Source organism: Schistocerca gregaria, chromosome 2 (genome assembly GCF_023897955.1).
Source record: "Schistocerca gregaria isolate iqSchGreg1 chromosome 2, iqSchGreg1.2, whole genome shotgun sequence".
NCBI classification, from domain to species: domain Eukaryota; kingdom Metazoa; phylum Arthropoda; class Insecta; order Orthoptera; family Acrididae; genus Schistocerca; species Schistocerca gregaria.
This window is the reverse complement of record NC_064921.1, coordinates 805,264,388-805,286,550: the sequence shown is the minus strand read 5'-3', so window position 1 is coordinate 805,286,550 and position 22,163 is coordinate 805,264,388. Positions and strand designations below refer to the sequence as shown.

Genomic DNA, 22,163 nt, shown 5'->3' with positions numbered 1-22,163 from the left:
AAGTCCTTTGCTGTCTCTGACAGAATTACAATGTTATCGGCGAACCTCAAAGTTTTTATTTCTTCTCCATGGATTTTAAAACCTACTCCAAATTTTTCTTTTGTTTCCTGTACTGTTTGCTCAATATACAGATCGAATAACATCAGGAAGAGGCTACAACCCTGTCTCACTCCCTTCCCAATCACTGATTCCCTTTCATGCCCCTCGACTCTTGTAACTACCATCTGCTTTCTGTACAAATTGTAAAATGCCTTTCGCTCCCTGTATTTTACCCCTGCCATCTTTAGAATTTGAAAGAGAGTATTCCAGTCTACATTTTCAAAAGCTTTCTCTAAGTCTACAAATGCTAGAAATGTAGGTTTGCCTATCCTTAATCTTGCTTCGAAGGTAAGTCGTAGGGTCAGTATTGCCACACGTGCTCCAACACTTCTACGGAATCCAAACTGATCTTCCCCGAGGTCAGTTTCTACCAGTTTTTCCATTCCTCTGTAAAGAATTCACGTTAGTATTTTGCAGCTGTGACTTATTAAACTGTTAGTTCAGTAATTTTCACATCTGTCAACACCTGCTTTCTTTGGGATTGGAATTATTATATTCTTCTTGAAGTCTGAGGGTATTTCGCCTGTCTCATACATCTTGCTCACCAGATGGTAGAGTTTTGTCAGGACTGGCTCTCCCAAGGCTATCAGTAATTCTAATGGAATGTTGTCTAGTCCCAGGGCCTTGTTTCGACTTAGGCCTTTCAATGCTCTGTTGAACTCTTCGCACAGTATCATATCTCCCATTTCAACTTCATCTACATCCTCTTCCATTTCCATAATATTGTCGTCAAGGGCATCACCCCTGTATAGACCCTCTATATATTCCTTCCACCTTTCTGCTTTTCCTTCTTTGTTTAGCACTGGGTTTCCATCTGAGCTCTTGATATTCATGCAAGTGGTTCTCTTTTCTCCAAGGGTCTCTTTAATTTTCCTGTAGGCAGTATCTATCTTACCCCTCGTGAGATAAGACTCTACATCCTTACATTTATCCTCTAGCCATCCATGCTTAGCCATTTAGCACTTCCTGTCAATCTCATTTCTGAGATGTTTGTATTTCTTTTTGCCTGCTCCATTTATTGCATTTTTATATTTTCTCCTTTCATCAATTAAATTCAGTATCTCTTCTGGTACCCATGAATTTCTACTAGCCCTCATCTTTTTACCTACCTTATCCTCTGCTGCCTTCACTATTTCATCCCTCAAAGCTACCCATTCTTCTTCTACTGTATTTCTTTCCCCCATTCCTATTAATTGTTCCCTTATGCTCTCCCTGAAACTCTGTACAACCTCTGGTTCTTTCAGTTTATCCAGGTTCCATCTCCTAAAATTCCCACCTTTTTGCAGTTTCTTCAGTTTTAATCTACAGTTCATAGCCAATAGATTGTGGTCAGAGTCCACATCTGCCCCTGAAATGTCTCTGTCATACCATTATATAATCTACCTGAAACCTTCTAGTATCTCCAGGGTACTTCCATGTATACAGTTTTCTTTCATGATTCTTGAACCAAGTGTTAGAAATGATTAACTTATGCTCTGTGCAAAATTCTACCAGGCGGCTTCCTCTTTTATTTCTTAGCCCCAATCCATATTCACCTACTACATTACCTTCTCTTTTTTTTTCCTACTTTCGAATTCCAGTCACCCATGACTATTAAATTTTCATATCCCTTCACTAACTGAATAATTTCTTTTATCTCATCATACATTTCATCAATTTCTTCATCATCTGCAGAGCTAGTTGGCATATAAACTTATACTACTATAGTAGGTGTGGGCTTCGTGTCTATCTTGGCCACAATGATGTGTTCACTATGCCGTTTGTAGTAGCTTACCCACACTCCTAATCTCCTATTCATTATTAAAGCTACTTCTGCATTACCCCTATTTGATTTTGTATTTATAAACCTATATTCATCTGACCAAAAGTCTTGTTCCTCCTGCCACTGAACTTCACTAATTCCCACTATATGTCATTTTAACCTATCCATTTCCCTTTTTAAATTTTCTAAACTACCTGCCCAATTAAGGGATCTGACATTCTATGCTCCGATCTGTAGAATGCCAGTTTTCTTTCTCCTGATAACGATGTCCTCCTGAGTAGTCCCTGCCTGGAGATCCGAATGGGGGACTATTTTACCTCCGGAATATTTTACCCAAGAGGACGCCATCATCATTTAATCATACAGTAAAGCTGCATGCCTTCGGGAAAAATGATGGCTGTAGTTTCCCCTTGCTTTCAGCCGTTCGCAGTACCAGCACAGCAAGGCCGTTTTTGTTAGTGTTACAAGGCCAGGTCAGCCAATCATCCAGACTGTTGCCCCTGTAACTACTGAAAAGGCTGCTGCCCCTCTTCAGGAACCAGACGTTTGTTTGGCCTCTCAACAGATACCCCTCCATTGTGGTTGCACCTATGGTACGGCTATCTGTATCGTCGAGGCACACAAGCCTCCCCACCAACGGCAAGGTCTGTGGTTCATGGATTATGATTATACATAATTCTTTTGCTTACATATAGCTCCTTTTTAGTGAGAAAGGACATCTCATTTGCTTCAAATTGAAGCTGTACCTCAAGGTGATCAGAGATGGCTATTTTTAGAACTGATGTAGTGTAGGAAAGATGGGTCATGTTTGTTATTATATTATCCAGACATGTTTTGCTGTTGCCAGTCTCTCTAGTTGGTCATGGATAAGTGGGTTCAGATTGAATTCATCACATAGGTAGTGTAGCTTTTTGGTGTGGCATCACTGGTTAATAAGTCTATATTTATATCCCCTGTTATTATAGTGTTTACATGGCCATTTAACTCAGAAACTTTACTGTTTATATATATCAGCAAGTCAGATAGATTTTTGAAAAATGTATCCATACCTGCCCCAGGTGGCCTATACACACCGATAATTGCTATTTTTCTCTATCCCATTTTAGACTTATTGTAGCAAATCCTATGATTCCTTCTATGCAGAATGCACTTACGACAATAACGCTGAAATTACTTGCTTTAACAGTGAAGATCACTATGTCACACCCTGACTTGTTTTTCCTACTAAAGGCACAACAAAATTTCATGGAGAATGGTTGACTAATGCTAATTTGGTCTTCAGTGTACCAATGTTCAGTTATGACTAAAATATCAAGTTTGTCAAGACATGTAATAATATGCAGATCATTGTGCCTGTTTTTAAGACTACTGAAATTCTGGTGTATGACATTAAATCTGAGTTTCTGTTGCTGGACTATGCAAGATAATTTTGAGCTACCGAACTGTCCAGCAGGCTTTACAAGTTTCTCATGCTTGCCTGCAGTGGCTGTTTGTCTGGCAGATTCTGATTTGGTGGTCTGTGCCATTCCATGGCAATGCACTCATTTGCACCACTTTGTGGAGAATTTTGTCTAATTTCCATTGCAATTAATTTGCTGGCAGTCTTTTTGTCTCTTTTATTCATGCGCATACCATGAATTGTGTGTGTGTCTCTGTCTATATTGTTCACATTTGCCAGGGACACATTGTGAAATTTATTACATACTGTTTTAAGACTATCATTTGTCTTGTGCACTTCCAAGTTCACTATAGACTATTCCATTAGATTGTGTCTCTGTGAAATATTAATGATAATTACTTTAGTGTTAATCAACTTACTGAGTGCCACTTTCATGTGCCTGATACCATCATTTGCTTGGCTGTTTTTTTTTTTTTTTTTTTTTTACATCATTTGTACCTCCCATGATTATGACGCAATCATCTGATGAAAAAGACTCACTATTTTGCATACACAGCTTCACCACGAGAGAAAGAGGTGCTCCAGGTTGAATGTGAACCACAGCTCTAAAGTCATCCTGGATACTGGCGATGTTCTGCCCTATTTCATGACCGAGACTATCTCCATATATTAGAATCCCTGTCTTATATTAAACATATAACACAACTCAAGGAATTTTTCCAGAGAGATTTAAATATCCCAGTGTTAATCCCCTCTATAAGAAATGTTACAAGAGTTATGTCAATAAATTCCAACCTGTTTCACTGAAGTCACAACTTCGCAAAGATTTGAGAAGACGATGTATTCTCGAATAACATTCCATTTGAGCAACGATAAAATCATCAGTAAACCACAGTTTGAATTTCAGAAGAGCTGTTCTCTTGAGAATATCATTTGCATATTCATTCACCAGATTTTACAAGGATTAAATAACACAAATTCAAGCACTGGCTTTAAATGATGACTGTAGGAATATACTACAACCCCCTTCATATCACTCACTTAGGGATCATGAGGATTATATTACAATAATTACATTACAATGTTACAATAATTACAGCTTGCACAGAGGCATTCAAACAACCACTCTTTCCGTGCTCCATACATGAATGGAACGGAAAGGAACACTAATAACAGTTACAATGGGATGTACTCTCTGCCTTGTAGTTCATAGTGGTTTGCAGAGTATAGATGTAGATATAGATGTAGATTCTCTTAGATACACTGAGGTTCTATGGAGTTGATAATATAGCCAACAACTGGATAGTGTGATATGTAACAGAAGGAATGCAGACAGTTGGAATTAATAATTTAACCAACGTAATCAGGGGACATTCTTCTGACTGGGGAGAAATCATATACAGGGTTCCCAAAGTATAAATTGTAGGTCCATAATTGTTCCTCATATATGTAAAAAATCTTGTGGCTAATACACAACAAGAAGAATTTGTTTGTTTTGTGGATGACAGTAATATTGTAATTAATACAAACACACTTAAAGCAACAGGAGATGTGGAAAAAAATGTTCTTTAAAAGTTTCATTGCCTGGTTTTCTGCTAAAGGTAACACTCTATTATGAAAAGGATAGTTGCTACTCACCATATAGTGGCAACACTGAGTCTAAGGAAACATTCCACATGGGAAAAATACATCTTAAAACAAAGATGATGTGACTTACCAAACAAAAGCGCTGGCAGGTCGATAGACACACAAACAAACACAAACATACACACAAAATTCAAGCTTTCGCAACTGGCGGTTGCTTCGTCAGGAAAGAGGGAAGGAGACGGAAAGATGAAAGGATGTGGGTTTTAAGGGAGAGGGTAAGAAGTCATTCCAATCCCGGGAGCGGAAAGACTTACCTTAGGGGGAAAAAAGGATAGGTATACACTTGCACACACACACATATCCATCTGCACATACACAGACTCAAGCAGACATTTGTAAAGACAAAGAGTTTGGGCAGAGATGTCAGTCGAGGCGGAAGTACAGAGGCAAAGAAGTTGTTGAAAGACAGGTGAGGTATGAGCGGCGGCAGCTTGAAACTAGCGGAGGTTGAGGCCTGTCGGATATCGAGAAGAAAGGGTATACTGAAGGGAAAGTTCCCATCCGCGGAGTTCTGACAGGTTGGTATTAGTGGGAAGTATCCAGATAACTCGGACAGTGTAACACTGTGCCAAGATGTGCTGGCCGTGCACCAGGGCATGTTTAGCCACAGGGTGATCCTCATTACAAACAAACAATGTCTGCCTGTGTCCATTCATGCGAATGGACAGTTTGTTGCTGGTCATTCCTACATAGAAAGCTTCACAGTGAAGGCAGGTCAGTTGGTAAATCACATGGGTGCTTTCACATGTGGCTCTGCCTTTGATCGTGTACACCTTCTGGGTTACAGGACTGGAGTAGGTGGTGGTGGTGGGAGGGTGCATGGGACAGGTTGTACACCGGGGGCAGTTGCAAGGGTAGGAGCCACAGGGTTGGGAAGGTGGTTTGGGAATTTCATAGGGATGAACTAAGAGGTTACGAAGGTTAGGTGGATGGTGGAAAGACACTCTTGGTGGAGTGGGGAGGATGTCATGAAGGATGGATCTCATTTCAGGGCAGGATCTGAGGAAGTCGTATCCCTGCTGGAGAGCCACGTTCAGAGTCTGATCCAGTCCCGGAAAGTATCCTGTCACAAGTGGGGCACTTTTGGGGTTCTTCTGTGGGAGGTTCTGGGTTTGAGGGGATGAGGAAGCGGCTCTGGTTATTTGCTTCTGTTTCAGGTCGGGAGGGTAGTTGCGGGATGCGAAAGCTGTTTTCAGGTTGTTGGTGTAATTGTTCTAGGATTCCAGACTGGAGCAGATTCGTTTGCCATGAAGACTTAGGCTGTAGGGAAGGGACAGTTTGATGTGGAATGGGTGGCAGCTGTCATAATGGAGGTACTGTTGCTTGTTGGTGGGTTTGATGTGGACAGACATGTGAAGCTGGCCATTGGACAGATGGAGGTCAACGTCAAGAAAAGTGGCATGGGTTTTGGAGTAGGACCAGGTGAATCTGATGGAACCAAAGGAGTTGAGGTTGGAGAGGAAATTCTGGAGTTGTTCTTCACTGTGAGTCAAGATCATGAAGATCTCATCAATAAATCTGTACCAAACTTTGGGTTGGCAGGCCTGGGTAACCAAGAAGGCTTCCTCTAAGCGACCCATGAATAGGTTGGCGTACGAGGGGGCCATCCTGGTACCCATGGCTGTTCCCTTTAATTGTTGGTATGTCTGGCCTTCAAAAGTGAAGAAGTTGTGGGTCAGGATGAAGCTGGCTAAGGTAATGAGGAAAGAGGTTTTAAGTAGGGTGGCAGGTGATCGGCATGAAAGGAAGTGCTCCATAGCAGCGAGGCCCTGGACGTGTGGGATATTTGTGTATAAGGAAGTGGCATCAATGTTAACAAGGATGGTTTCCGGGGGTAACAGGTTGGGTAAGGATTCCAGGCATTTGAGAAAGTGGTTGGTGTCTTTGTTGAAGGATGGGAGACTGCATGTAATGGGTTGAAGGTGTTGATCTCCGTAGGCAGAGATACGTTCTGTGGGGGCTTGGTAACCAGCTACAATGGGGCGGCCGGGATGATTGGGTTTGTGAATTTTAAGAAGAAAGTAGAAGGTAGGGGTACGGGGTGTCAGTGGGGTCAGGAGGTTGATGGAGTCAGGTGAAAGGTTTTGTAGGGTGCCTAAGGTTCTGAGGATTCCTTGCAGCTCTGCCTGGACATCAGGAATGGGATTACCTTGGCAAACTTTGTATGTAGAATTGTCTGAAAGCTGACACAGTCCCTCAGCCACATACTCCCAACGATCAAGTACCACGGTCATGGAACCCTTGTCCACCGGAAGAATGACGATGGATCTGTCAGCCTTCAGATCGTGGATAGCTTGGGCTTCAGCAGTGGTGATGTTGGGAGTAGGATTAAGGTTTTTTAAGAAGGATTGAGAGGCAAGGCTGGAAGTCAGAAACTCCTGGAAGGTTTGGAGAGGGTGATTTTGAGGAAGAGGAAGTGGGTCCCACTGTGACGGAGGACGGAACTGTTCCAGGCAGGGTTCAATTTGGATAGTGTCTTGGGGAGTTGGATCATTAGGACTAGGATTAGGATCATTTCTCTTCGTGGCAAAGTGATATTTCCAGCAGAGAGTACGAGTGTAGGACAGTAAATCTTTGACGAGGGCTGTTTGGTTGAATCTGAGAGTGGGGCTGAAGGTGAGGCCTTTGGATAGGACAGAGGTTTCGGATTGGGAGAGTGGTTTGGAGGAAAGGTTAACTACTGAATTAGGGTTTTGTGGTTCCGGATTGTGTTGACTGAAGTTTTGAGGTTTTGGAGGGAGTGGAGCTGGAAGTGGGAGATTGAGTAGATGGGAGAGACTGGGTTTGTATGCAATGAGAGGAGGTTGAGGTTTGCTGGAAAGGTTGTGAAGGGTGAGTGAGTTGCCATTCCGGAGGTGGGAAACCAGGAGATTGGATAGTTTTTTGAAGTGGAGGGTGGTATGCTGTTCTAATTTGCGGTTGGCCTGTAGGAGGATGCTCTGAACAGCCGGTGTGGATGTGGGAGAGGAAAGATTGAGGACTTTTATTAAGGATAGGAGTTGACGGGTGTGTTCATTGGCTGAGTTGATGTGTAGGTGAAGGATTAGGTGGGTGAGGGCAATGGATTGTTCAGTTTGGAACTGGTATAGGGACTGATGGAAAGAAGGGTTGCAGCCAGAGATGGGAACTTTAAGTGTGAGGCCTTTGGGGGTAATACCAAATGTCAGACAAGCCTGAGAAAATAAAATATGAGAGCGTAATCTGGCTAGGGCGAAGGCATGTTTGCGGAGGGAATGTAAATAAAACTTAATGGGGTCGTTGTGGGGGTGTTGTGAGGGTGACATGGTATTAGAAGGTGGAAAGTGTAACATGAGGCTGAAATAAAAATGAAAATAGAAATATATGGGGAGAGATAAAGGTGAACTTGAAAGCAATTGGTGATCGGGTGTGAAAAGAGGCGAAAAAGTGTTTGTTAAGGCTGGGCTATGTTGATCCTGTGGTGAACTTGGGTTGGTAGACAACGATGTGCATAAAGGTTAGGTGGTTGTGTTGCCGCCAAAACACGTTAAAGGATGGAGAAATTCGGAAAAATTTCGAAAAAACTCCGTGTGAATGTATTAAAAGGAGTGTTTTTGTGGTGGCAGATTAAGAAAATGGTCTGACGAAGAAATAATGACGTTAAAACCTGTGGGAAGCGGCTAAAAATGATCAGTGACGTGGGTAAACGGAAATGGAAATAAAGCGAAAGTTATTACAACTAGCCGAATTGGTTGTTTCATAGGTGAAAGGAACTGTTTGTGAACTAGAAACGGTTGATTTTATAGTAGCGGTAGTGTTGACAGCGGAAAAAAAATTGTTTTTGTAATGGTTTGGAAGTCGGTTACGTATTATTGGGTATATATAGGCGGGATAAAATTGTATAGTTGATTACGGTAAAAAGGAGAAGGTGAATACAAAGTGAAGCTACTGGCAAAAACAAAGAGAAAATAAGACGTCGGAAAAGATTTCGAAATGCAACAGTGACAATATCAAACATAATTGTTGGGTTCAAACTAATGATATGAATATAGTAGAGGGAAACATTCCACGTGGGAAAAATAGATCTAAAAACAAAGATGATGTGACTTACCAAACAAAAGCGCTGGCAGGTCGATAGACACACAAACAAACACAAACATACACACAAAATTCGAGCTTTCGCAACTGGCGGTTGCTTCGTCGGGAAAGAGGGAAAGAGAGGGAAAGACGAAAGGATGTAGGTTTTAAGGGAGAGGGTGAGGAGTCGTACCAATCTCGGGAGCGGAAAGACTTACCTTAGGGGGAAAAAAGGACACACACATACACACACACACACACACACACACACACACACACACACACACACACACACACATCTATCCGCACATACACAGACACAAGCAAACATTTGTAAAGGCCGGTTGTGAAAGCTCGAAATTTTGTGTGTATGTTTGTGTGTTTTTTATTGTGCCTGTCTACCGGCGCTTATATGCGACTCTTACATACATGACCACAATCTCTGGCAGCTGAAGCCAGACTGCCAGCAACAGCGCATGATGGGAGAGGCAACCGGGTGTAGGTGTAAGGAAGTGTAGCTTATGGCGTAGGCTTATAGGATGAAGGTGTTGGATCATGTGATCACCACGTTTGGGCATTCTGGATGGTCAGGTTTAGTACCTCTGTTCATCTCAAACCTACCAACCAACAACAAAAACTTCACTTTGACAGCTGCAACCCATTCCATACCAAGAAGTCTCTTCCATACATTCTAACCATCCATATTCATAACATTAAGGACTAGCAATCCATCTCCAAATATGGCAAGCCTCTCACTGAGGCCTCCACAGGCCAAAATTAACCCCCTTCTCTTCCCCAACACCCTGCCTCTTACAGAAACAGATCTCCCATGTCTTGGCCCACCTGTAATGATGAGCAGTCCCTCTCCAAATATTTCAAGGGTCTCACTGAGGCTGAAATTACTCCCTCTCTCCTCTCCCAAACCCCAAACCTTGCACAGAAACATATCTCTCATGTCTTGCCTATCCAGTGAGCTTCCAGCCACAAAGGAGCCCTGTTTTCATGACTCAGTGCTACCCAGAACTGGAGCAAGTGAATCACATTCTCTGCCAAGCATATGCCTACCTCTCATCATGCCTGAAATAAGGGATAGCCTCTCCAATCTTCTCCCCACCTGAACCACATAGGTATTCCACTACCCACTGAATGCATGGCTCATATCTCTGCAATAGACTTGGGCACAAGACATGTCCCATACATCCTCCCACTACCACCTTCTCCAGCCCTGTTACAAGCACCTCGTACCCCATCAAAGGCAGGGCCACTTGTGAAAGCAGCCATATGATCTACCAACTCCGATGCAACCACTGTGCCACTTTCTATGTGAGCATGACAGTAAACAAGCTGTTCATTCACATCAATGGCCACCTCCAAACTAAGGCCAAGAGAAAGCTGGATCACCCAGTTGGTGAACACGATGCCCTACATGATGTGCTTCCATTTAATGAGTGCTTCACAACTTATTCCACCTGGGTTCTTCTGACAAACACCAGCTTTTCTGAAATGCACAGATCGGAGCTCTCCTAAGCATATCCTTTGTTTTCATAACCCCCCTTGCCTCAACCTTCACCAGTTCCTGGTCCTTCACCTGCATATCCTCTTCACTGTTCCCACTCCAGCTCTACATACACCTTCCATCCTGCCAATGCACCTACAAGTCCTTTCCCCTTCTGTACTTTTATTCTTTCTTCTCTCCCCTCCCCCCCCCCCACCCCCCCTCCCCCCTCTCCCAGCACGGTCACCTGACATGGCACCTAGGAAGTCTATCCTATTCCCACCATTTCTCTGCACTCCATCATAGGCAGCACTGGCATCTTCCCTCACCCCTAACTATCCCCACCACACGCCTCCTCCTTACTCTCCTTACTCCCACTACCCATCCTAGAAAATGGCTGTTCACATCAGATTGAGTTGCAGTCGCACCTCAGGACCCTGTCATTCATTCATTTCCATATCCGGTCAGCATTTCCAAAAAATAGCAGCTGTCATAGCTTTGTCTTTTCATTCATAAACATCTTTTACTGTGTACGGGTTGTCCAGGAGGGGGCATACAAGTAGGTGGCTTGGATCTTCTTCAGCCCCGTAGTCACAAGAGGTGTCTGCACTTGCTAGAAGGATTCCCCATTTCTTCAGGTTGGTCTTGCATTGGAAGACACCCACTCTTAGGTCGTTTAGGGACCTCCATAAGGGTATTGTATGTTTGCGTCAGGAGCTAGTTCTTCTTTTGGTGATACATCCATGGGCAGTGAGCTCTTCCATGTTGCAAGACAAATTGCCTCCAGTGCTCCCTCCAGTGGTGCAGTCCTAGCAAGGAAACTCAGGACCGGGTGATTTGTCAGAAGCTTAAATATTTTAGTTGTCTTTTTCGTCACACATGTCTGTGACTCAACACCTCCTCTATGCCATGAATAGCAATATACTCTTTCCACATTGTTGTTATACAGTCCTTGTCTTTCCACTGTTTGATTTTACTGTTAATTATCTAGTTCATTCCAACACTTCTTTGAGCATTGTACTATTACCTTAAAATCACAAATATTTTTCCCATTATTACACTGCTATGTTGTGTTGCTTCTCACATCAGGACTTTGTTTCATTTTCGCTATTATGATTTTATTTCTCATTGAACTGTTTATGGAATTCTGGAAGTACATCTTTTTCTTGATTTCACAATTTATTAATCTTTGTATATGTACCATCATATACAGTGTGCATTATATGCCTATATTTCTTCTTTGTTTTCATTACATATCATCAGGATGTATTATGCTGGATTTTCTTCTTTCTGTTGAGACTCTTTTTTGTTGTCGACACAAAGACAAAACACTTGATTGTTCCGGGGGACTACCAATTTATTATATAGATTAGTTCTGTATAACATTCATTAGAATAAATGAATTACTTTTTATATGCTGAAGAACGTGCAGTAACCGAGTCATTCTCATCCGTTTCAAGATGTGTAAGCAGGACTCATGTGTCTACGCACTTTCATGACTGGTTTAATGATCCTATTTTCTCTTAAAATCACAAATTTTATTGCTGAACACAGCACACACTACAAAATGTATGTATCTACAGATCTGCATGACATATGTTTAGAATTTTGGTTCTGTATTTCAGAAATACTTGGTAACACTTCATGGGCAGAAGATATGAGTGAAAATTATGAGACAGTCTTTCCCATATCTTTCTTGTATGAACAGAATACTTCACGATCAAGGCAAATCAGCAGAGAGCTGAGGAGTTTCTACCTCGGCACTGAACCAATAACAAATAATTCTAGGACTGGACTCGGCCAAGTAAGTAAAAAAATGAAAATGCCATATGAAATCTCAATCACAAAAGAGTATGGGTGCTCACTAAATTGTGCCTTTAAGAGCTTCAGCTAGTATTTTGCATATTTTCATTTAGTGATCTCATATGGAATAATGTTCTGCAGCAACCCATCTTTAAGAAAGAAATTCTTCATTGCTCAAAAACTATACGGTAACAATAAAATGTGGTACTTACTCATGTTCATCTTGTAAACACCTGCTTAAGGATCTATGCATTTTGAGTATGGTTTCACAGTATGTTTATTCCATTATGAAGTTTGTTGTACATAACCAATTACAGTTGAAAAGGAACAGTGGTGTATATAATTACAATACAAAAATGGCATTCATTATTTCACATTCAGGTTGTCTTTTGTACAAAAAGGAGTGCACAATGCTGCCACCAAAATTTTTGAACACTCATGCAGTGATATAAAATATCTGACTGACAGCAAAGTTAAATTTGAAAACTAACTGAGAAAGTTTCTACTTGACATTTCCTTCTATTTCATATAAGAATTTCTATTTTTGTAATGTGTAAAAGATGATGGGGAGGAACCCACATCTGTACTTACAAAAAATAAAAATAAAAAAAGCACATGTAAACTGTCAGAATGTATCCATTTTCACACATGAATGTGTAATACAAGTGTAAAATGACTCATTCCATATCATTACAGCAAACAGTACAAATAATCGAGGGAATGTTAAGCAAACTAAATGGTTATGAAGCTAGGAAAATAATTTTGAAAATGAAAGATAGCACTGAGATATGTGTTCCTTGTCTTTTAACTGTTTTATCAGGTTACCTTCCTTTAAGAACATGGGGCCACTCAGTGACTGTGATGTGATTTATAAATTATAGACTGACTGCTGTGCTCTATAATTTATAAATTTAACTGTTTTACTACATTGTGTCAAGTGATTGTGAATAAGGCAAAACAAACTATTTTTCAGTTTTAACTTTATGAAACAGAAGAGTTTAACTTCCAGCTACTCATTAAAGTAAGCATCATCGCTAGCTATTAACACCTGGAAATAATGAAACGCTGTAGGTTGCCATTTCTCTATGCAGTGTCTTTCTTTTTTCCTGTAGGATAGGGGTGAGAGGCCATTACACAGAGGTTGAGGTGTGGTGGGGATGGGGAGTGGGAGGGGATGGTTGGGAGGGGGGAAGAGGGTCAGAGGCACTGGCCAGTGGTAGCTAGGAAAACGCAGCTGGAAGGTAAAACACTTTCATTGAGCATGTGCTGCAACATTCGTAGTGCAATGATGCTGCGGTCATGCTCCCTTGGGTGTAAAGCACAGTGGCTCCAGTGACTGCTGTGGAAGCTGGCTGCTATCAGGGTATCTGGCTGCAATGTTTGCACCCAGTGTTACTGACACTTGTTTTGTCTGCTCAGCAATGTGTACTCCAGTTTACATAGTGTGGGGGCATATGGGAAGTGCCTGAGGCACATATATCTACCAGAATTCTTGTAGAGGTACTAGAACCTGGAAGAAGAGTTTGTCTCTGCAGGCCGTAGTAACAGATGCTGGAATGCTCGCCCTGCACAAAAACCACTGCCCTCCAAGACAGAAGTTCAGATGCTGCTGTACAGAGCCTGGGAGTACCTCATCTGTTGCACAGCACAACGTCCACAGGTGGTAGACTTAGCACTCAGAGTCAGTATGGCAGAGGTTGCAGCCCTGTCCAGCACTGTGGTATGTCGACCCATAATCTGGCAGTAACTGCCGTGGTCTGCACATTTTGGTTGGTGCTGCCAGACTACTCATATACCTGCTAAAATCTGTGAGTATTTATACTGGTTAATGATACATTTGTTCTGCCAATGTGTGGTTTCCAACCATATATAAGTCAAATCATGATAATGCCCAAATTTTAGCAGCAGCAGTAAACACCTTTCACTCCCCCCCACCCCCCCACCCCACCCCCCTACCCCACCCCCCCACCCCTCCACACTACTTTGGGGTGACCTGACCTCTGGGTCTCTACCCCTGACTGGTCTATAACAAAAGACTCGTCATATATGAACACAACATATATTATTTACAGTCTCCTTAAAATTATGCTCCTCATGGTATTGCTGTACGTGCTGAAGCATCTTTCTGCTGAAATTTGTCCCTCTTACATGTCTATTAGCCAGTGCAAAGAAAGGATTAGGTCAGATATATCACATTTTGTATGGGGAGCATCTCTGGTACATCTGGGCTGTGTAATGTTTGACTTGGTCTCTCCTATAACAATGACTTACAAGTGAAATGTTAGCCCTGCAATGTCACATTCTGTTCTGTTTTTATTAACCTACTTACATGCAGTTCCAATTGCTTAGCTCCTGTGAGTCTTTCCTGTTAGCATCCATTAACTAACGCTATTATGGTACCATATTGTTCATTAATTAAATCCAGTGCTGCCCTGCTTCACTCCTGGTGAAGGGGTGAAGCACAACAATAATTAGGATTCCCCTCATCTCTTCTGTCTCTGGCATGCAGCAACCTGGGATCGGTGAGTTTCAATCATTCCCCCTCCTCCCCTCCCGCTTTCCCTGGAAAGGCCTGCTTCTTTCTGTGTTTACTAAACACAGAAAGAGGCACCAAACACAAAACAGCAATACTTTACAATCAAAGTCAGCTACCTAACCACATAAAAGCTTCCTGACACATACAAAACATTATATAAATGAACATTACAATTCAACTTAACCCCTTAATTGTACACAACAGAATACACAACAATAAATATCCTCTCCTATTTCCTGGACCTCAATCCATATGAAATATCATGCACACATCACAGAAGGTTCTTGCATCCACCTTTATTCTTGCTACCCCTTACTTTCTTGCTAGTGAATGGTAACATTTGCACCAACACACCTTGAAATGGTCCCAGGCAACCAACATGAACTACAGATGCATGAGTTGGTTATTGCAGTTTTATGTACAGTGGCAATATTGTTTCAATCACCTGGCATGGTCCTTGGCACCTTGTAACTAAATTTTTTGTCTTGCCCCTCATCTTCAAATCGTTCTTGGGACCGAGAGCTGGTTGGAACCTGAAGTGGAAAGCTCTGAGATACTTAGCAAGTCGTTGAACATATATCGGAAAGACAGGTTAGAGGCCGTAGGAGGAGGAGTGTTCATTGTAGTTGGCAAAAATATTGTACAGTGAAGCCATCTGATTGCATATAACAGGTATAGGTGAAACTAAGTTAATTGTTGAATGTTTTTAGTGACTAGTTCCAGGATCATTCAAAGAAAGTTTACGACCAATAGCATGTTCATACGCAGATCATGCAATACTAGTTGGATGTGACTTTAACCTGACTAGTATAGACTGGTATGTCTATGGATTCATTGCGGAGGGGTACAGACAGTCAGTTGTGCAAAATTCATTTGACTACGTTTTCTGAAAACTGTCTTGAGCAGATAGCTCGGCAGCCCACATGCAGTGGAAATATCTTAGACCTTGCAGCTAAAATAGGTTGGATCTTATTGAAAATGTCACTACAGAAATGGGGATTAGCAATCATGATGTCATTATAGCATCTGTGATTACGAAAGTTAATAAATCAGTCAAGAAGGTTAGTAAAGTGTTTCTGCTAAGTAGAGCAGATAAGCAGTTATTAATACCTCGCTTAGACAGTGAATTGGCATCACTTAGTTCCAGTAAGTTGGATGTAGAGGAATTATGGGCAATGTTTAAGCAGATTGTAAATCGTAGTCTGGAGAGCTATGAGCCTTGCAAGATGGCGCCAGTAGGTCAGTGCAGAGCTGCATCAGACTCAGTAGAAAAGCAATTTTATATTAACTCGTCATGTAAAAAATGTAAAAAACGTATTTGTGTGAAGTGCAACTTTTGGTTACATAAGAGGTGTGCGAACATAAACGTGAAGTTCATAAATGATGATATTTTTTGGACCTGTGGTGATTATGTGTGTGACGAACATGAAGATCTTCTCAACGTGGTACACACAAAAAACGAAATTACCAAGTTATTAAATAGTGATATTGAAACCTTCCAGAAAAAATAGCGTTCCTGAAACAAGAAAACAAAAAACTCTTAAGTGAAAAAAGTTTGTGGCCTAGTGAAAACATTGAAACAGTTGCGGAAAATAGCCACAAAAACAGTCTTGTTGATATTGTTAAACGTGCTTTGCAAACAAAAAAAAATGTTATTTATGATGAAACAAACATAAATCGAACTCACAATATGTCGAAACTACAAATAAATTTACGTGGACCACAGTAAAGTCCAAAAACAGAACACGAAACCGTCAAGAAAGTGAAAAACGCGCCAGTTACATCTAGTAAGTTTTCAGCACTAGACGCAGCCAGCGAAACAACAATAGTGTAAGCGAAAGTAAATACAACGGATCTTCCAAATAAGGCCAAAACAAAAAAAATCTAACGCCTGGAAGCACAAAAAAGTTATTACTGTATGCGGTCAACAATGGAAAAAGCTTTTCAGCTCCCCTTCATGAAGCTTTACACAATGAATAGGTCTATTCTGTATTCGCAAAATTTAAACTCTGAGCTACATTAAGTGCTGTAGTCGAGAATTTATCAGAAACTAACAATCTGAAAAAAGACGACCACGTTGTAATCATTGGCAGCGCCAACGTTGTTTACTAAAATGAGAGCAAGTCAGCACTCGCAATTTACAGGAAGTTATTGCCAAAACTATACAACAACACAAATTTTACCCTAATACACCCACCAGTACGACATGATCTTCCACAGTGGTCATGAGTTAATACAGAAATTGAGCACTATAATTTAGACCTGCAGAAACTACGTAAAAAAAAAAAAAATCATGTGTACTTGTGCTAGACATAAGCAAACTGAAACGTGAAGAACATGCCAGGCATGGACTTCACTTAAACAGAAATTGAAAGCTCTGGTTAGAGAACCAGATAATGGAAGTTTGTAAGGAGCTTTGTATGTACCCAGTCATCTTAGATTATAATCAACAAGTATTTTTAGGCTCACTTTCTAGCAACACTATTTTACTGAACAAAATCTCTTGGATTGTAAAGAACCTTGTACACATGACAAAGAAACCAACTTGGAAGTGAGTAAATTGTCATTACAGCACATTGTTAAAGACTTGTGTAATAATTCGACTGATACAGAATACTGTTGTGGTTGGCAGGAGATCCAACACCGTGTTCCTAGAGGAGGCCGAAATGCACGTGTTTCATCTCATGCAGGCTGGCGTGAGGTCTGGAACATGACAAGGGAATTAGAATTGAGAAAAACGGACGTAGCTGGTGGAATACTTAACTTTAATCCATTAATGAATAACGTCGCTCGTGACAGTACATGATTCAAAATATCAATGGTAACTGAATATGGCGCCTTGCTAGGTCGTAGCAAATAACGTAGCAGAAGGCTATGCTAACTATCGTCTCGGCGAATGTGAGCATATTTGTCAGTGAACCATTGCTAGCAAAGTCGGCTGTACAACTGGGGCGAATGCTAGGAAGTCTCTATAGACCTGCAGTGTGACGGCGCTTGGTCTGCAATCACTGATAGTGGCGACACGCGGGTCTGGCGTATACTAACGGACCACGGCCGATTTAAAGGCTACCACCTAGCAAGTGTGGTCTCTGGCGGTGACACCACATTCCTCCCCCACAAATCGGCGTACGGTTATGGCATAAGGCTTCCGCCCGCCGTGGGGAGGATCCTAGGCTGATGTATGCAACGAGGTGGGGAGCCTAACAACAGGCGAGGCTGTGCCACCCGCACCCTGCCATTCGGACCGCGGGGAGCTAGGAAATGCCTGAAAACCTGCTCCAGGGTGCATGTGTCCACTGCGGGCGTCGCCGATGGGAGAACATGCGGCGGCGGTGGCGGTGGCGCGTCGCCATGGGGCAAAATGGAAGGCAGCGTCGGTAACACCTGGGGCTGAGGCGAGCCAGTAGATGGGTCCCTGGGGAGCTGACCGCATGGCACCGTCGCTGAAAGCAGACGGCGAGCGGCAGATCCCGTGCGACGACAGAGGCGCAGCTGATTGAGATGCCGACGCACCTCACCAGAGGCCCCCAAAACCAGATACATAGCGCTGCCGAGGCAGCGAAGAATGCGCCCTTTGAGCCAACACCATGAACCTCGGTAGTGGCGATAGTAGACAAAGACGTCTGGAGCAAAAGCAGATGTCTGCTGCTGCACAGGAACCTAATGCAGCAGATGTAGCAAAGACATCAGCGTTCGATGAGGTCGATCGTGGAGCAACTCAGCCGGCGAGCGACCTTCTTGGGGCTGAGAGCGATACGAGGACAAAAAGAGCAATAACGCATCCTCCTGAGAATGCGACTCTTTTAACTTCAACATCTGTGACTTGAAAGTCCTGACCAATCGTTCAGTGGCACCGTTTGACTGTGGCGAAAACGGCGCAGATGTCAGATGTTGAATACCATTGGCCTTGCACAATGACGGAAATTCTGCAGACATGAATTGTGGGCAATTGTCGGAAACAATAGTCTGTGGAAGACCCTCAATGCAAAAGATAGCGGATAACGCTTGGATGGTTGCAGATGACGTCGTGGAAGACATGCGGACAACAAAACGAAAATTACTGAATGAATATACCACAACCAACCATCGAGCATTCCAGAATGGACCAGCAAAATCGATGTGTAAGCATTGCCAAGGGAAGTGGATTTTGGCCATTGAAAGAATTTCTGTGGTGGTGCTGATTGTTGTCGGCACACACCACACAAGAAGAGCACATATTCGTAATCGCGGCATCGATTCCGAACCAAGTACAGTGCTGACGAGCAAGTTGTTTCGTTCTCACTATACCCCAATGTCCTTGGTGGAGAAGCTTTAAGACAGAGGACTGTAACGAACGTGGCACCATGACCCTGGACTGATCATTATCAGAACGCAACAGCAAAACACCACGTCGTACAAAAAGTCTCTCCTTGTGAGCAAAAAAATCGGAGAACCAACGTGTCCCCGATCTGTGACTTTGACAAGGGCCATTGCGTAGCAACAAATCGCAGAATGGGAGCAAGGACAGGGTCGGCAGCTGTGGCTGTAGCTACACGATGAAAATCAATTGGAAACAATTCGACCACATCATTGGTTTCCGCATCAATGAACATGCAAGCAAATTCGGAGGAATCAAATGTCCTATCCTCAGCAACAGGCAAGCGGGACAATGCATTGGCATTTCCGTGCTTAGCAGTCGACCGATATAAGATATCGTAGCGGTACTGCGAGAGGAAAATAGACCAGCGAATGAATTTCTGTGCTGTACATGGAGGTACAGGCTTGGTTGGATGAAAAAGCGATGTCAAAGGTTTGTGGTCTGTGAGTATGGTAAAGTGATAACTATACAAGAAATCATGAAACTTTGTAACACCAAATACGAGAGCCAATGCTTCTTTCTTGATCTGTGAATAATTTCTTTGCGCAGACGAGAGCAATTTGGACGCAAAGGCAATAGGGCGATCGTGCGATCCATCTTTGTGCGCAAGCACAGCACCGATCCCGAAATCCAATGCATCCACCATCAACAAGAGGGGCTTCTGGGGAACAAATGGCGTAAGGCAAGTATTGAAAAGCAACGCTGATTTCAACTGGCGAAAGGAGCAGTTGCATTCCATCGTCCAGATGAACGGAACACCTTTACGGCGTAAGCGATGAAGCGGAGCTGAAATGGAAGAGGCGTGTGGTATATAACGGCGATAATAATTAATTTTTTCCAGCACACTCTGTAGCTGCTTCAAATTCTGCGGCGAAGCCAAGTCTTGTATGGCACAAAGGTGCATTGGACTGGGATGTATGCCTTGGGCATTGAGTACATGTCCCAGGTATGGCAAATCTCGAGCAAAAAACACACATTTGTTCTTCCGCAAGCGAAGACCATTTTGTCGCAAGACCTGAAATAATGTTCTGAGAATGGCCAAATGATCTTCTTCCATCTTTCTGGAGATCACAATATCGTCCAGATAATTTGCTGCAGTAGGGACCAACGCACAAACAGTTTGTAGATATTGCTGAAACAATGCAGGGGCAGATGCACACCCGAATGGAAGTCGTTTGAATCGTTACAAAGCAAGATGCGTGTTAACCGCCAAAATGTGCTGGGATTCTTTGTCCACCGGTATTTGCAAGTACGAATCTGCGAGGTCCAACTTCGAAAAATATTTACCTGGGCACAGTCTGTCAAAAAGATCTTCCGGGCGGGGTAAAGGAAACGTTGCAATCACTAGTTGTGGATTCCCTGTTACCTTGAGGTCCACACAAAGTCTCAACTTTCTGGAAGGTTTTGGCAAAATCACTAAGGGTGATGCTCAGAGAGAAGCCCGCACACTTTCAATTACACCTTGTGATTCCAAATCGTGTAATGTTTTTGCGACCTCATCACGCAATGGGTGGGGAACATTGCGCGCTCTGAAAAATTTTGGTTGCGCATTTACTTTCAGTTCCAAATGTGCTTTATAGTTCTTAGCGCAACCGAGGCCCGGTGCAAAAATGTCTGCAAAGTCTTCACATAGACGAGAAACACTGTCTCAAGGCACTGTCTGGTTCACTGATAGGACCTGATTTACTATAGACAAGTTAAACAACTGAAATAAATCGAAACCAAACAAGTTCACTGCAGAAGAAGAATGAAGGACGTAAAATGACACAAGTTTTGTTTGTCCTTTGTATGTTGCAAGAAGGCTGCACTGTCCTAGCACAGGGATCTCTTGACCTGAATAGCTTGTTAACTTAACATTTGTGGCACGCAATGAGGGTGTGCCCAGCAGTTTGTAAGTGTAGTGATTGATCAGTGAAACTGCAGCTCCAGTATCTCGCTGAAATGGTATCACTTAGGCGTTAATGTCCACGTCCACAAAAAGTTTATTGTCCTGCTGACGACAAGAGCGACTGTCTCGTGCAATGTGAACAGACACTGGTACATAATCACTTGAGACTTGACGGGAATTCCAGCGATGACGGCGCACACTATTTTTGGGACGAAAACAGTCACTGTTAGAGAGAGTGGCACTGCGTGGAGTGGAATGAACTACATGAATGTCCATGGGCGAAGTTTCGCTAGCCTGAGTAACCTCGGTCCAATTCCGATTCCGGCGCGAAGCAAAGGGCCTGGAACGGTTTTGAGCTTCCGATCTGAGCTTTTTCTGGCAAACACTCTGAACATGTCCTTTTTTATTACAATAAAAGCAAATAGCTTGGCGTGACGGGCAATCCTCATGCAAATGTTTAGTAGCACATCGTGGGCATGATTTAATCACTGCATTTGCTTGCCGGCGCGGCACACGTGGCTGAGAGCCTGGCGGCAGTGGCGCGGCTGGGCGCGAGGGCTGTTTACTGCTCCGTGCACCTCACCCGGCGGGCCAGTTAACCTGACACACTGCTGGCGAAGTATCAAATGATTCCTGAGCAAAGTCAAGTGTGTCCTGCCGATCCAGTACGTCCATAACTTGTTGAAGGGAGGGATTTACTAGTTTCAAAATCTGTTCCCTTATACGAACATCAGAAACGTTCTGTACAATTGCATCACATACCATAGTATCTCCCCCCCATGAACCATGGACCTTGCCGTTGGTAGGGAGGCTTGCGTGCCTCAGCGATACAGATGGCCGTACCGTAGGTGCAACCACAACGGAGGGGTATCTGTTGAGAGGCCAGACAAACGTGTGGTTCCTGAAAAGGGGCAGCAGCCTTTTCAGTAGTTGCAGGGGCAACAGTCTGGATGATTGACTGATCTGGCCTTGCAACATTAACCAAAACGGCCTTGCTGTGCTGGTACTGCGAACGGCTGAAAGCAAGGGGAAACTACAGCCGTAATTCTTCCCGAGGACATGCAGCTTTACTGTATGATTAAATGATGATGGCATCCTCTTGGGTAAAATACTCCGGAGGTAAAATAGTCCCCCATTCGGAT

General features: G+C 42.9%; 1 protein-coding gene across 1 annotated transcript in view; it reads left to right on the top strand.

Moving 5' to 3' along the window:
* Window positions 1-22,163, top strand: part of LOC126335084 (esterase E4-like) — a 166,700-nt gene that overhangs the window by 101,041 nt on the left and 43,496 nt on the right. Inside the window, exon 7 of the mRNA XM_049997979.1 lies at window positions 12,063-12,241. Within this exon, the coding sequence (XP_049853936.1) occupies window positions 12,063-12,241 (179 nt within the window). The remainder of the gene's footprint in view (window positions 1-12,062; window positions 12,242-22,163) is intronic.